Source organism: Taudactylus pleione, unplaced genomic scaffold (genome assembly GCF_031769625.1).
Source record: "Taudactylus pleione unplaced genomic scaffold, aTauple2 ptg001990l, whole genome shotgun sequence".
NCBI classification, from domain to species: domain Eukaryota; kingdom Metazoa; phylum Chordata; class Amphibia; order Anura; family Myobatrachidae; genus Taudactylus; species Taudactylus pleione.
The window spans coordinates 6,053,088-6,068,595 of record NW_028286386.1 but is presented as its reverse complement, the minus strand read 5'-3'; the positions used below and the strand labels follow the sequence as shown (position 1 = coordinate 6,068,595).

Below are 15,508 nucleotides of genomic sequence, written 5' to 3'. Positions count from 1 at the left end.
AAAATCACTTTCAGACATGATGGCACCACGTATGTGACCTCTCTCACCAATTAAGTATTAAATAGGCGAGAGACCACCCTGCAGCACCGCACCGCAAGGGCTTTAGCAGAAAGAACAGGGACAGTAATAAAGCTGACAGTTTAGAGAAGAAAAGTTACAGGTAGCGCTAGCACAGTCACATACAATGCAGAGAAATAACAATTCCTGCACTAACAGCGCTGATCACTCAACTACACAGACACAGGGCCTGGTAGGACACAGCGCTGCATACACAGACCTGAGCCACAGCGGAGAGGTATGCGGGGGGACCCAGACCACGATGCTTCCTTCCAGACTTCCAGCAGCGTTCACCATGCGTTGCAGAGAAGATGGCCGCCGAGGAGCAGAGAGAAGCTGGCCTGGGGGAGGAGCGCTGACACAGGACCAGTCAGCACAGTGCAGAGAGGGCTGTGTGCAGCGGGGGAGGCGCCGGCTGTGAGACAGGGAAGGCGCGCTCCCCTGGCATGCATTTAACCCCTGGGACGCCACAGCGCTACCGCTCTGCTGCGGTCCGCTGTCCCAGGGGGTAGTGGAAAGCGCAGGTTCAGTACCTGGCTCCACGCTGCAGCCAGTCCCCAGGAGCCCCCTGCCTGGGGACTTAGGACCATGTGACCAGCGGGGACCCACCGCGGGACCCCGCTGCTTACCTTTGTCCCCCTTGGATCCGGCCATGGTCCGGAACATCTGGGGTCACCGCTAGCTGTGACCCCAGATGCTCACCAGCATCCCCGGATCGGTACCGGCGTTCTGGTACCGGCGGGGGTGTAGGGAAGACAGCATGGACGTCAGGACTGACTGTCCATGCTGTACATCCAGATGTGCAGCCACAGCTGCACTGATGAAAGCTTCAGGGGCTCTTCTAGCCCCCACTCCGACAGGTGCACCCGACGCCGGCCGGGCACCAAACTAAACTGAGGTGCCTTGGCCCGGGGGCGGGGTATAGGAGGGGGACCTAGTGCATCATGGGAGGCTGAAAGCTTAACTCTTTGGTGCCCTGCGACTGACGTCACACCTATACCCCAAGGTATCCTGTGGATACCCTATGGACCCTGAAGTAGAAATAGCAATGTTTCTTATACATGTCCAGCTTTGTATTGTATTGTAAGTCACTGGTTACTTATTTATGTACTTTGTAAGGCGCTGCGGAACACTTGTGGCGCCATATAAATAAATGATAATAATAACCCGAGGAATACAGCATGTTCAAAACAAGAGAAAGAGTGCTACAAAATCAGTACGAAGCTCCCTTTAACAGACAAGTGAAGTTTTATAATGCAGCATAAAAGATAAAACAAACACTTACTTTTTGTTGTTTTGGGTTTTTCCATTTATTTAATCAAATATCCTACATAGTTATCAGAAACATCTCTACAGTCGTGAAAAATTCAGTGGCATTAAATCATTCAGGGATTTAGAAGATATGTAGTGCAGACCAAGGCAAAATCCTTCTTTCCCCACCCCATGTTTGTAAACATTGCAGCGTCAGTAAGAAACCCCAAGCAGACAGAGAATTATTACAAGAGACCTGGGATTTGTGGTCTCATACTGTGACTGGACACTGTTCTGTGTGGAGCAGCTGTTACAATCCACAGGATCGAGCTGCTGAATGGTCGCATTAGATTGAAGAATATTTTACAACATGCCCAAAACAAAGCTTTTTAGCTGCAACATCCAAAAGCTCATGGAAAACTATGCAGCCACTTTTCTTCCCATAAATATCTTCAAAGCAAGCTCCATTAACGTCAGTAATTAATTTGTTTTCACCAAATATATAATAAAAAAAAAAAATTGAAAAAAAGTATTCAAAGATTGTTCCTCCCCCACCCACTTCATGTTATGGTTATTTCTATAATTGTAAATTAATAAAATACCCCCTAAATTATTTCTTTGTTACCCACTTAAGAGATTTGTTTGTACAATCCATATTTTGAGGGGGAAGAAAAAAAAAATGATAAAATAAAAATTCACATTTCGGTATTTGATACATGGCCGGAAGATCCAGTTAATAGAATCGCTTGTTTCTTTCCTGACGTTTTTGAAAAACAACGGCTCCCACCACAGCACAGACTATAATGCCCAGGAGAGCCGCAAGCAGCAGAAGACAAACCTTCCAGCCAGTCAGAGGCCCACTGCGGAAATTCCCAGTTGGATCATCAACATTATCTGGGAAAACAAAAGCATTGAATTTTTGCCTTTTTTTTTTTTTTATAGAGATGTTTAAAAATATTAAACAAATGGTAAATAGTAAAATTTATGTGAATGAACAAGAAAACAATTTGCATCTAAAATATTTGTTTGCATTCTAGTGTAGGATATGTGGCTCAAATAACATGAAAATATCAATATGTCTATTAGAGCAACACTGCAGACTTGGACAATTGTAGTAGATTACTTTGTGTTCTGCTTGTCTATTATGGAACTAAAAACATTTGAATACTTGTGACCCAAACAGAAAATGCAGTTAAGAAAGTTCTATCCTATTCCAAAGTTTCACTTACCACCATCAATGCCCAGAGTTCATGACAGTGAGCGAGTACCCAGACTTGTGTGCGCCCAATGCTGCGCTCTCTCACTGTGCTGATGCCTCTACTGGTACATTTTTTTATCGCCAACCAGCATGATGCCCAGCAACACATGCCCATTGTAAATTAGCAGAGTGCACTACCCACCATACCAGGGAAGCCACCAAGCCTCACAGACAGCAGACATTAGGATAGGGCAGTCATTATCCTGCTCACCTTTGGGTGACTTCAGCAGACTCACACTAGGCTCTATTTTTGTCCAGTCAATGTTTTCATCATCCGGTGAGTGCTCAACCATCAGCTGGTACAACTTCAAGGAGATAATGTCGTGATTATCTATAAAACAAATATATATCAAAGTGCTAGACAGAAGAAGTAAGCAAATGATTGAAGAACAACTGATAATTGCAAATTAAATCGGATCTTACCTGATAAGTCTCCAGTTGCTGCTGTTGCTCCAAAATAGTAACCAGTTGGCAACCGGACACCCGATATATCTACACAGTTCTTCCATTCATTTTTACCTTCAATGTCTGTCATCACCTTCAGGAAATTCAGTTATGTTAGAGCTTGCAGAATAAGAGAACATTGCTAACATTTTAAATACATGATAGATAATTGGGAAAAAGAAATAATGGTCCATATAATAATACATTTTCATGTGACAATCTATTACAGTAATAAAATAAATTCTGATGAAGATTTGCAGATAAGATGAATCTCAGCATTGGGAGAATTTGAATGATTTCTATGGTTTTGCAAAAGCTTAAATACAAAAGTTATCTACGTGGCTGCCATGCAAATACTTAATCTAATGATATGTAAACATGGTTCGGGATCCCGGCACAGGCATCCCGACAGGGTAGGTAGGTATTCTAACACTACCGCGAACATACCTCACCGCAGCCTAAAGCTAACCCTCCCCCCTAGTGCCTAAACCTAACCCCCATCACAGCTTAACTCCCCCCCCCCTATTGCCATATCCTCCCCTAGTGTCTAACCCTAACCCTCCCCCTAACCCCACTACTTACTGCCGGGATGCCGGCTGGTGTCGGGATTGCAGCTCCAGCATTCTGAGCGCCAGCATCCTAACAGCCGGGATAGTGACTACATCCCATAGACATCCAATCAATGTTATCCACTTTCAGAAATTGTTACCTACACACTTAACAGTACTTCAAATACAGAAAGTCCATTCTCACCGTAAGACGCCCACGGGAATAGCGAACAGCTAGAAATGTGTCGTAGTTATTATTGCGAAGATCTGCTGTACAGCCTGCCAATTCAAACGTACGTCCGTCTTTGCTGTGGTCATACTGCGAGGAGCCATTGCTCACCATGACAGAGATATAAGGAAAGACACGCTGTAAAACCAAAGTTAGAATAAAAGTCAATGACAGGCTGCATGAGATGGTTCAGAGGTTATCTGAAGTCTCAGCAACAGGTTCAAATATATCCACCGTAGCTGGCTAAAACGCTTGGACCCACAGCTTACACATCTGACATCTGAGAGCACCGGAATTACCCCAGGGAAGGCGAGAGAAAGACCGTGGAGCGGCGGATTCCCGTGACAAGCAAGTCGCGGGTGAAGGTAAGGAACGAGTTGCGCTTCACGGGGGAACGTTGGAATCGGGAGGTTACTGGAGGTCGGCACACTGTGAGCGGTACACCCGCTACCTGTGCTGGCCGCCTCGTACACTGCCAGAATTCTCCCCAAGCCACAACCAAAGGGAACGCTACACACACTCTGCCTGGCATAGCAGTATAGTGAGCAATATCCCAACACTTAACTCACCACTCACTCGCTGTTGGGAGAAACCGTCGGCTACTGCAGAGCTGACAGCCTAAAATAAAACCTACATAGCAAAGTCCGGCTCTCAGAATGAAATTTGGGACAAGGTCATACACGTTGAGAATTATAATGTTTAACATCAAGTTCACACTTGACGCACAGGAACTTTATATATAAAACTTACTGGGATACATTATATGTTTTTTTTCAACTGGATTTCCCCAGTTGTAATTTTTAATCGACTTTTCTATTCTTGATTTTATTTTTATTAATATTTATTTTTTATACATTTCCCACCCTACCTCACAATCATCCCCCACCCTTATATTTCCTTGTAAGTCTGTCTGTTATAGATACTTAGGAGCCAACTAGAAAAAGTGTATATTTTATTAAACAATTAACTGAATAAATCTCTATAAATTTTAATTCAACCCAAGACTGTGCATCATATTCATTATATACCCATCATTTAGTCATAACTATCCCATTATCACTAATACGAGTCTGTTGTTATCATTAGATTACTGCAACACACACAGGACCTCATTCAGAGCCACTCGCAAAATGCGAGCGTTCGCTTTTCTTTTGAAAGTCGGCCTCCTGGCCGCTCGCTAAGCTGTGGGTTACCACCCACAGCTTTAGCGAGTGACTAGGTGATGGTCGCAATGGTCGAGGCCATCGCGGCTTGCGACAAGACCGTTGCGGTAGGGTCTCGTCTACCACAAGCCCCAGCCAGCTTCCTGCTCTAACATCACTGGTGATGTCAGTAGGGCAGTCTACAAACGGCAGGCGTTCCTTCAGGAACGACTCAGTTTATCTGGCCACCCCCCCACCACGCCTACAAAACGGGGCGAGCTGTCGATCAACAACGACAGCAGCCCCTATTGTAACAAGCCCCAGAGAGAGATAGTTTCTCTCTCTTGCTGCGGGGCTTGCGCACGCGCCATGCTCATAGTGCCCCGCCATCGGCCCGCTTGCGAGCACATAGGCGCTTGCGAGTGGGTCTGAGGTCTACAGTCCGTAGGTGAGCGCTAGCTATCTTGAATTTAAATATGTATAACTTGGGAGAGTGGTGACCTTAGCAATAGCAGCTCCCAATTAATTCCTGATCCATTCAGATAAGCGCACTGCATAACAATAATTTTTAAGGTTCAAATATAAACAGCAGTATCGTTACTGGGAACCTTGGACAAGCGTTGATAGTGTCTTAAGCCACGTATCGACTTGCCGATTAAACAGAGTGATTGTAGAATTACGACATCGTAATTGTTCAATCGCTCATTAATCGTGCATAAATCGGCGGTATAATGTCGGAAACGACCAGAGATGTACGCTCCCGCTGGTCGTTTCCGACATCAATCATCGCCTGAACACGACGGTCAATCTGCCGATAACGACAGACTGGCCATTTTCAGGGATGAGGGAGGGTGCCTGCACTGAATGACATTTCGTTCAGTGTAGGCACGACGGTAATCGTACCGTCGTTCCACTATCTGCAAGCGGATACGCAGCATTAGGCTCCATAGATTATATCTTATGCTGAATAAATGGGCAAATGTCTGTTTGTTTGAAATATTCTTTAACAGCTATGTTTAAGCCATCTGTAATAAATACAGAATCCTTAATGTAGGGCCTATATAGACCTATTTTTATGCTTAAATCCAGGGATTGATACATTTCCTACCTGTGTAATAAAATGTGCAGGAAAATCAACATTATCCATCATTATACTTTGCAGATCTATGGACTCAAAAGGTTCCTACAAAAAAGTACTAGATTCCATCTCCAATAGCAAATAGTCCTAGCGCTCACCTCAGTTGATTCATCATTAGGGTATGTGTCTACAAAGACTGCCAAGCCATGAAACCTCTCCTTATTTCCAAACACGGGACCTTAAAAAACATAATAGAGACTTTCAGTAGCTGTTTATCAACAAGTATTAACCGCAAACAAAGTAAAGAGCTATAATAAATGGGTGACCTGGTTCCAGCCGATCCTTTGCATACCACAGGGCAAGCCCATCTCCATGGAGGTTCTTTTTCCCAGACCCATGAACACGGAAATGTACATGCAGTTCCCAGTCCTTCAACAAGCAAGGCTATCATAAGAGAGAAAGACAGTTATTTTTGACAATTTTAGTGATGCCTAATGTATATATGAACACACCGCAACGTACCACTCTATTCCAGATAGAACCTTCTTTACTCCGCTCATCAGGAGTCAAGCGCACATACTGACTTGTTAGCATCGTACTGCCCATAAAATCCCATAATGGCATTGAACTGGAACCCACACCTATGAAATAATCCCAGTACATAATTAGGTCATCATAATAAGGTCACAAATGTGTTTAATTAGTGTTCATTCTAGCACCCTGCACCTGTCACAACCTATGCAGTTCCTCTTTCCTGCCTGGGGTGTCGCTCTATGCTCTGGTGCCTCTAGCACACTCTGGTATGTATCTGAGCAGTTTGTTGCATCAGCAGAGTGTGAAAGAAGCACCAGAGCAGAGAGACACCCCATGCAGGAAAGAGGAACTGCAAGGTTTGGGATAGGTGCATGGTGCTAGAATGAAGACTAATAATGTTACGAAACAAGAATAAATGCAATTAACTTGTAAAACATTGATAAAAGAAGTCTTCTTTACTGGAAAAATGTGTGCACACTAGCAGTTTATAGTTTACAAGCAAAAATAAATATATAACCTAGGTGCATTTTAAACCATAATAAATAAAATCTAAAATCCAAATTGAGTTAACATTCGTATTTCTGAAATATAAAGCATATATCAATCCCAAACGTCATGGGGAAAGGAATGGCACTGTCATAATACTGCGGGTAAAATGATGTTTTATAAGAGATGAAAAGTGAATATTGAAAAACATGCTACCAGTAAAAAACTAAAATAATTCTCAACAGAATTCTGGTAACTAGGTTAGAGGATGTTTGAAACAGACGATGGACAATCTATAATGCATTGCCATAATCTGAGGGCATTATACTCATCTAATAGATCTTACATGTACACCGTACCATATGCTTATCCCCATTACCTCTTTAGACCTTGAGCTCTACGTGTAGGGTGCTTAATTACCTACCAGTTTGCTATTAATATGTATGCTGTACCCTGGACACTTTGCACAATGTGTACAAGCTCCATCCAATTTAATAATAATGTAATCATTTTCTATTCAAGAATAATTTCAGGCTAATTTTTTTCAGTTTTTTAATATTTTTTCACTTATGCATAAATAAATGGTATTAGTGTGGGGGAGGGGGTATGTGTTTTTTTATTTTTGCCCTATAGATCTCATTTCAATGCTTAACTACTTTGCGAAATTGATCTCTGTAAAATATGAGATATGGTAAGAACTTACCTTTGTTATCTCTATTTCTATGAAGTCCATAGGGTTCCACAGGATACCTTGGGGTATAGGTGATGAAGTCACGCATCGGGCACCATAGAGTTAAAGTTTTCAGCCTCCCAGGATGCACTAGGGTCCCCTTCCTATACCCCGCCCCGAGCCAAGGCATCTCAGTTACGTACCAAGCCATAGGCCGGAGGAGGATAAGGAAGAGAGAGAAAAAAGATCTGGACACACACAAGAATCACATTCTCACCAGAGGGAGACGGAAAAAACGGTGACCAGAGTAAAGCCCATCTGCAGCACAGGTGCGACAGAGGTAAGTTCTTACCATATCTCAGATTTTCTACATCAGGGTATAGGGTATCCACAGGATACCTTGGGGATGTCCCAATGCAGTATCCTTTAAGGGTGGGAACGCTCCTGTGCTGAAAGGAGAATCCGCCGCCCGAAGGAAGCATCCTGAGAGGCAAAGGTGTCAAACGCGTAATACCTCACAAAGGTGTGGTCCGAGGACCACGTGGCAGCCTTGCAGATCTGGACTGCAGAGGCACCACGTCGAGCAGCCCACGAAGGACCCACAGACCTAGTGGAATGAGCCCTCACCGAGGAAGGAACCGGAAGGCCTTCATGAAGATAAGCTTCTGAAATGGCCATACGAAGCCAGCCTGCCAAAGTTTGCTTTCAAGCAGGCCAACCCTTTTTACGGAAGCCAGAGAGGACAAACAAGGCGTCCGACTTCCTAAACGACTTCCTTAAGGCCCGCACAACGTCCAAAGTGGCCTTACCCACCGAAAGATCCGGTGAGTTAAAAGCCGGAACAACGATTTCCTCGTTGATGTGAAAACTGGAAACAACTTTAGGAAGGAAACCAGGACGAGTTCGCAGCACCGCCCTGTCAGCCATTTGAGGTCCACTGAGCCCAGTGGTTCAAACGGCGGTCCCTGGAGAGCCCTCAGGACCACAGCTAAATCCCAAGGCACCACCGGTGGAACAAAAGGTGGCTGAATTCTGAGAACACCTTGCATAAAGGTGCGCACATCAGGGATTGCAGCAATCCTACGATGGAACCAGACGGACAGGGCAGACACACCTTCAGAGACGCAAGGCGAAGCCCATGGTCCAGTCCCGCCTGTAGGAAAGCTAACACTCTAGACAGACAGAACTCCCGAGGAGCATAACCTCTCGGCCGACACCACTGGAAGAACGTATGCCACACACGATGGTATATCCGTGCAGAAGATGGTTTCCGAGCTCTTAGCATAGTTTGCACTACAGAGCTGGAAAACCCCCTGGACCTTACCATGGCCGTCTCAACAGCCACGCCGTCAAAGACAGCCAAGTCAGGTCCGGGTGAAGACAAGGACCCTGTGACAGGAGGTCCGGACGTAACGGCAACCGCAGAGGAATGTCCACGGACAGTCCCTGGAGGTCTGAGAACCAGTGCCTCCGGGGCCACGCGGGAGCTATCAACAGGAGCGTCCCTCCTTCCTGTTTGAATTTCCGGATTACCTGAGGAAGAAGGGAAAATGGAGGAAACAGATAAGCAAACCGGAACGTCCACTGGACGGACAGAGCACCACCAGAGACGCCTTTTCGTCTCTTGCGCGAGACCCGTACACCGGCAACTTGTTGTTGTGCCGTGACGCCATGAGGTCGATCTCTGGAAGACCCCACCTGTCCACCAGCAGTTGAAAGACGTCCTGGTGCAGAGACCATTACCCCGGATGAACATCCTGGTGACTGAGAAAGTCCGCCTCCCAGTTTAGAACTCCCGGGATGAATACTGCTGATATGGCCGGGAGATTGCGCTCCGCCCAAACCAGGATTCGGGACACCTCTACGAGAGCCGCCCGACTTCGGGTTCCTCCTTGCCGATTTATGTAGGCCACGGTGGTAGCGTTGTCCGACTGGACCTGCACTGGGTGACCTTGGAGAACCCGATGTGCCTGCTGGAGAGCATTGAACACCGCACGGAGCTCCAAGATGTTTATTGGAAGTTCTGTTTCCGCCCGAGTCCACCTGCCCTGGAACAAGTGTGGACCCGTGACTGCTCCCCAGCCCTGAAGACTGGCGTCCGTTGTCAACAGGACCCAATTCGCCACCGAGAACGGACGACACTTGTTGAGATGGGTCGTTTGCAACCACCAGGCTAGGGACAGGCGAACCTCCGGAGTGAGCACCATCGTCTGGGATTTTAGACTCTGAGGCAGTCCATTCCATTTGGACAGGATCAATTGCTGCAGAGGTCTGGAGTGAAACTGGGCATATTCCACCATGTCGAATACCGACACCATGGAGCCCAATAACCTCATCGCCGAGTGCAGAGACACCCAGCGATTCTGCAGACAACTGCGCACCCTCAACTGCAAGGCAGAGATCTTTTCCCCCGTCACAAAGATCCTTTGCTGTCCGGAGTCCAATAAGGCTCCGAGGTGCAGAATCCGCTGAGACGGGATCAGGGTGGACTTCCAGCCGTGCCGTTGCAGTACCGCAATGGTCAGGTCCAAGTGGCGCAGAAGGAGCTCTGGAGATCCTGCCACCAACAGAAGGTCATCCAAGTACGGTAACATGCGGACTCCCTGCAGCCGCAGGGAAGTCGCCATGACCGCCATCACCTTGGTGAAAATACGTGGAGCTGTCGCCAGCCCAAAAGGTAACGCCCGGAACTGAAAGTGGTCGGTGTGGATTGCAAACCTGAGGAACTGTTGATGGCGTTAAAGAATAGGGACATGCAGGTAAGCGTCCTGTATGTCCAACGACACCATGTAATACCCAGGTTCCAGCGCCAGAATGATGGACCGCAGGGTCTTCATCCGAAACCTCGGCACCCGCAAAGACTTGTTGAGTGCTTTGAGGTTAAGGATCGGACGAAATGACCCATTGGGTTTCTGCACCAAAAAGAGATTGGAATAGAAACCCTGGCCCTTCTGGGAGAATGGAACAGGCACTATAACTCCAGCCTGGAGCATAGTGTGCAAAACCTTCCGCAGTTCCAAGGCTTTGTTCCGGTCTGATGGAAGACCCGTGGTGAAGAATCGAGACGGGGGCCTGTGCCGAAAGGAGAGGGTGTACCCGTGAGAGACCACCTCGAGAACCCAAGTGTCTATCGTGGTAACCTGGGCGAACTGCAGCAGGCGGACCGTCAGGACATAGGCTTGTCATCTGGCTTAGGGGCCGGACGTCTGGTACTCCAGGCCTGCTTCCGGGGCCAGCCTGTCGGGGAAAGGACTGTGCTTTAGGCCTACCCTGGGCCCTATAAGGCCGAAAGGACGACGTACCTGAACTGGAAGGAACTGCAGCAGACGGGAGACATGCAGATTTGGCTGCCGCCAGCATGGCTACAATTTTGTCCAGGTCCGGACCAAATAGGACTTCTCCATTAAAAGGCAAAACTTCCAAGCCCTTTTTGGAATCAGCGTCCACCTTCCAAGATCGCAACCATAAGGTGCGACGAGCAGCTACAGCTGCCGAAGAAATCCGAGACGCCAGGGTACTGATATCCAAGGCCGCCTCATTGATATAAGTGGCCGAGTCTCGGAGATTGCCTATCAACTCGGTCTGTTCAGCCGAAAAGTCGGAATCGAAAGACGCCTCCAAAGTATCAGCCCAGCGCTCCATAGCTCTGGCTACACAACAAATGGCCATAGCCGGCGTAGGGGGAGGCGCCGACTGTGAGACAGGGAAGGCGCGCTCCCCTGGCATGCATTTAACCCCTGGGATGCTGCAGCGCTACCGCTCAGCCGCGGTCCACTGTCCCAGGGGGGTAGTGGAAGTGCAGGTTAGGTACCTGACTCCACGCTGCAGCCAGTCCCCAGGGAGCCCCCTGCCTGGAGACGCTGGTCCATGTTCAGCAGGGTCCCACCGCGGGACCCCGCTGCTGACCTGCTGCCCCCTTAGATCCGGCCATGGTCCCAAATATCTGGGGTCACCGCTAGCTGTGACCCCAGATGCTTACCAGCATTCCCGGATCGGTACCGGCGTTCTGGTACCGGCGGGGGTGTAGGGAAGACAGCATGGACGTCAGCACTGACTGTCCATGCTGTACTTCTAGATGTGCAGCCACAGCTGCATAGAAGAAAACTTCAGGGGCTCTTCTTAGCCACCCTCTAATAGGTGCATCCGACTCCGGCCGGGCACCAAACGAAACTGAGATGCCTTGGCTCGGGGGCGGGGTATAGGAGGGGAACCCTAGTGCAGTGTTGGCTAACCTTGATACTCCAGCTGTTATGGAACTACATAACCCAGCATGCACTGCTACAGTTTTGCTATTAGGGCATGCTAAAACTGTGGCAGGGCATGCTGGGATATATAGTTCCACAACAGCTGGAGTGTCAAGGTTAGCCAACACTGCCCTAGTGCATCCTGGGAGGCTGAAAACTTGAACTCTATGGTGCCCGATGCCTGACGTCATCACCTATACCCCAAGGTATCCTGTGGATACCCTATGGACCCTGATGTAGAAAATGGGTTTTGTGAGATCTAGCTCAGCATCTCCCTCCTATATGTAAGATTTATGTAAGCAATACAATACTTATGGATTATGTGTGTTCCACGTTGGTCTATGCATAGAGAGAGAAGGCTGTTGGAATTGGTAGCATGCGGGAATCTTGCAAGGAAACAGCGCAGTGTGTTATCCAGAAAATTCTCTGTAGTGAACCAAGAACCAGGGGATCGCAGCCGGGACACAGCATCAAGGGAGTATAATAACCCTGAACCGTGAGAAGCCCAGACTGCACCCAGCGCCGGATAAAGCACGCAGACACTGAAAACTGTAAAGCGCCCAGCAGGATAAGCTGGACCACCGTTAGGTGGGAAGAAATAGCCACTCCAGCAGTTTACTAGTAAGCCAAAGTATATTGCAGAGACTGCACAGCAGTTTACCTGTTTCATACACTGAACACTGCTACTTAAAAAGTAACTAGGCACCGGAGGACTGCACCCACACCACTCCACTAAGAGCACACAGAACCCTCTCCTAACTAAAGGAACAGTTATAAAGAAACTTGCAAAAGAAGATCAAATACAAACTCTTCTACCTCCTTATCTCTATACAAAGACTTACTTATTATTCAGTAAATAGTTCCACAGCAGTGAGTTTTATTACCACTGTTTTTTTTATATTACATGTTTTACAATATTGTTATTAATAAAATTCAAAACTGTTTTTAACATTGACCAGTGTGGAAAACATATGATCCATAAGTACTCTATTGCTTATATACATCTTAAGGTGCCTACACACTTAGCGATATTTTACCCGATTTGCCCGATTCTGACGCATCGTGACGACAAATCGTGTAAAATATGCCCAAATCGTGAGTGTCCACTCATGATCACAATGCGCGTCCCCGCAGGTTGTACATCGCATCTTCAGATCTGCCATGCTGTAGGGCAAATGTGCCAATCTGGGACACGATGCACTGGAAAAAGGTAAGGATGCACGATAGATCGTTTGTCACATTGGACACTTTTTACACCAAATCGTGTGCAGGACTGCTGGGGAGCTGCCGGGAGAGAGTTCAAGGGAAATCGCACACTATGTCGGATCGTGAGCACATCGCCAAGTTGTAGGCACCTTTACATATAGGAGGGAGAGGTTGCAGCAGATCTCACAAACCCCTCTCGTTTCAGAGATCATGGTCAATATAGCAGAATGTTTCTGCCATAGAAGTTCAGAGTTTTGGGCCATACCGCCCATGTGTGTGAAGCATTCCTTCCATTTACCACAGATACCTAATTCGTTTTAGGACATGTAGGGCCCCATTTAAAAAAAACCTTAATACAAACGGCAAATTTAGTTTAGTATTGCAGTGATACTAATGAATATGCCATTGGTATTCAATATTACTTACCCCTCAAGCGAGGTCCAGCGACGTCCCCCACCCCAGCGGCATCCTCGGTTGCTGGCAGAGATGGGCTGCTGTGTGTTGCACAAGCGCAACGGTTAGTCTGCACATTCGCATGACACTTTCACCCGGCGGGGACACAGCACATCCTGGAAAGCTTTGAAGCCAGAAAGGCTGCTGGACGGTATCGCTGTTTGTCACAAACAGCGGTGATCTTAAGGTGCCAACACACTATAGACAATTTTTGGAAAAATATGCCTGATGCTGACGCATTAAAATGACATATTGTTCAAAATTGTGCAGTGTGCACACACTGTATCGTGCAGTGCACGCTCCCGTGGGGTAGTCACACCTAATGATGCGGCTGACTACCCCATGCAGCTTGATGTGGCAGAGGCCGACACATCGGGCGGGCACCGGATCATCTAGTGTGTAAGGACTGCCCAAAGTGTGTCAGCCTGTCGGCAGGGGGGGGTGGGGGTGGGGGTCGCCGGTCGTATCGCTGAGTACACACATTTCGTACTGTGTACCCAGCTTTAGTTTACATCCGTTTGTAAAATCCTGAAAAGAAGACATAACCCCTTTAGCGAGTGCTAAAGGAGTTATGTCTCATTGTTAAATGTGGCCCACAGTTCCTTTGGCACTAGCTACACGGGTTGTTCACAATTAAGGAGAAATGTTAGAGGATGACTAAAGAGAGTTATTGACTGGCCAACACAATGCTTTAACTTTCAGCCCTAAACTCATAACTTGCAGAAAGTTGTGATGCCCTCATCTGGCCGACTCTCGCATAGCACTCTCACTATAGGCAACACAGACTACCCCAGGACACAAACACTACCCCTTGTCCCCAGCCCACCGGCTCTCACCCTGGTAAGGCTTAATAAGCGAATGCTCCCGTTTCAGATGCTCGCTGTTCCCATCTGTCAGATCGGCAGCGGCCCAGGACGCCAGGAACCCCAAGAGGAGTGAGTGGAGAAACAGGAGAACAGGATGACACATCGCCGCCATCATTACAGACACCTAGCATTGCAGGGCTTCCTGCTTCCTGCAGAGCCACATCCGCCTCTCACCCTGCCCACACTGTTCATGTTCTGCATGTGCTGCATCGCTGTGCCAATATTTGACACCCGCTTTTCTTTACATATGCGGTCAGTGACAGGCGTCCGGGCACTCGGTGCTTCTTTACAATTTAAGTATGTCACTGTGAGGGAAGCATTGCCCATATCAATCATGGCCGGTTGTGTAGTTCACGTTGTTGATCAAGCAGCCAGTGTTGACTGTAAGAGAATGCAGTGACTTTCTTCTACGTTCACGTACCAGGAGCCACTTTGTCGGAGTAAATTGCATAGACTTTAACAGTACTTGGACTACTGAAAAATGGCGTTAGCAATGATTATTTCCGTAGAAATAGGAGATTATAATTGATGTAATCACTTCGCTCTCTCGCAAATTGAAAACTTTGCAAACAACTTATTCCCGGCTGCCATCGCATAACCAATCAAATAAGAGCAAGTAATCACTTTTGGCCAATGGAAATGCATTGTGGGCGCTTTGACGTCACCTCGACTGCCAATACTACTGTATTCCTATCTACCAGTACAGACATTATTGGATGATTGTACATGAATGCTGTTGTACGTTTCGCATAAAATACGGGTATTAAGCTTTACAATACATTTTGTTTAACTGATTTACTGTAATAATTTTCATTATTTATAATATACATTATATAAAAATAAATACTAATTTGAGTTTACAAAATAATTTCCTATCAAAACCTACCTGTAGGTTTTAATGGTAGTCACAAGTGAAGCACAATATATATATATCTATGTTCTTTGCCAGTTTCTGGTGTTACTTTCCACCTACCTAAGACAAGTATATCACAGCTATTTATGTAAGCATTCACATGCATCGTTTATGATTTGGTGTAATTTA

At 46.9% G+C, this 15,508-nt stretch overlaps 1 protein-coding gene across 1 annotated transcript; it reads right to left on the bottom strand.

Moving 5' to 3' along the window:
- Positions 1-1,348: 1,348 nt before the first annotated feature.
- On the bottom strand, positions 1,349-14,706 carry LMAN2 (lectin, mannose binding 2). Its single transcript, XM_088465549.1, has 8 exons — positions 14,437-14,706; positions 6,530-6,648; positions 6,334-6,451; positions 6,166-6,245; positions 3,764-3,925; positions 2,990-3,104; positions 2,778-2,897; positions 1,349-2,202 (listed from the first exon to the last, which is right to left on the bottom strand). Exons 1-8 carry the CDS (start codon positions 14,579-14,581, stop codon positions 2,042-2,044), a joined length of 1,020 nt encoding a protein of 339 aa, XP_088321675.1. The 5' UTR covers positions 14,582-14,706; the 3' UTR covers positions 1,349-2,041.
- Between the last annotated feature and the right edge of the window lie 802 nt (positions 14,707-15,508).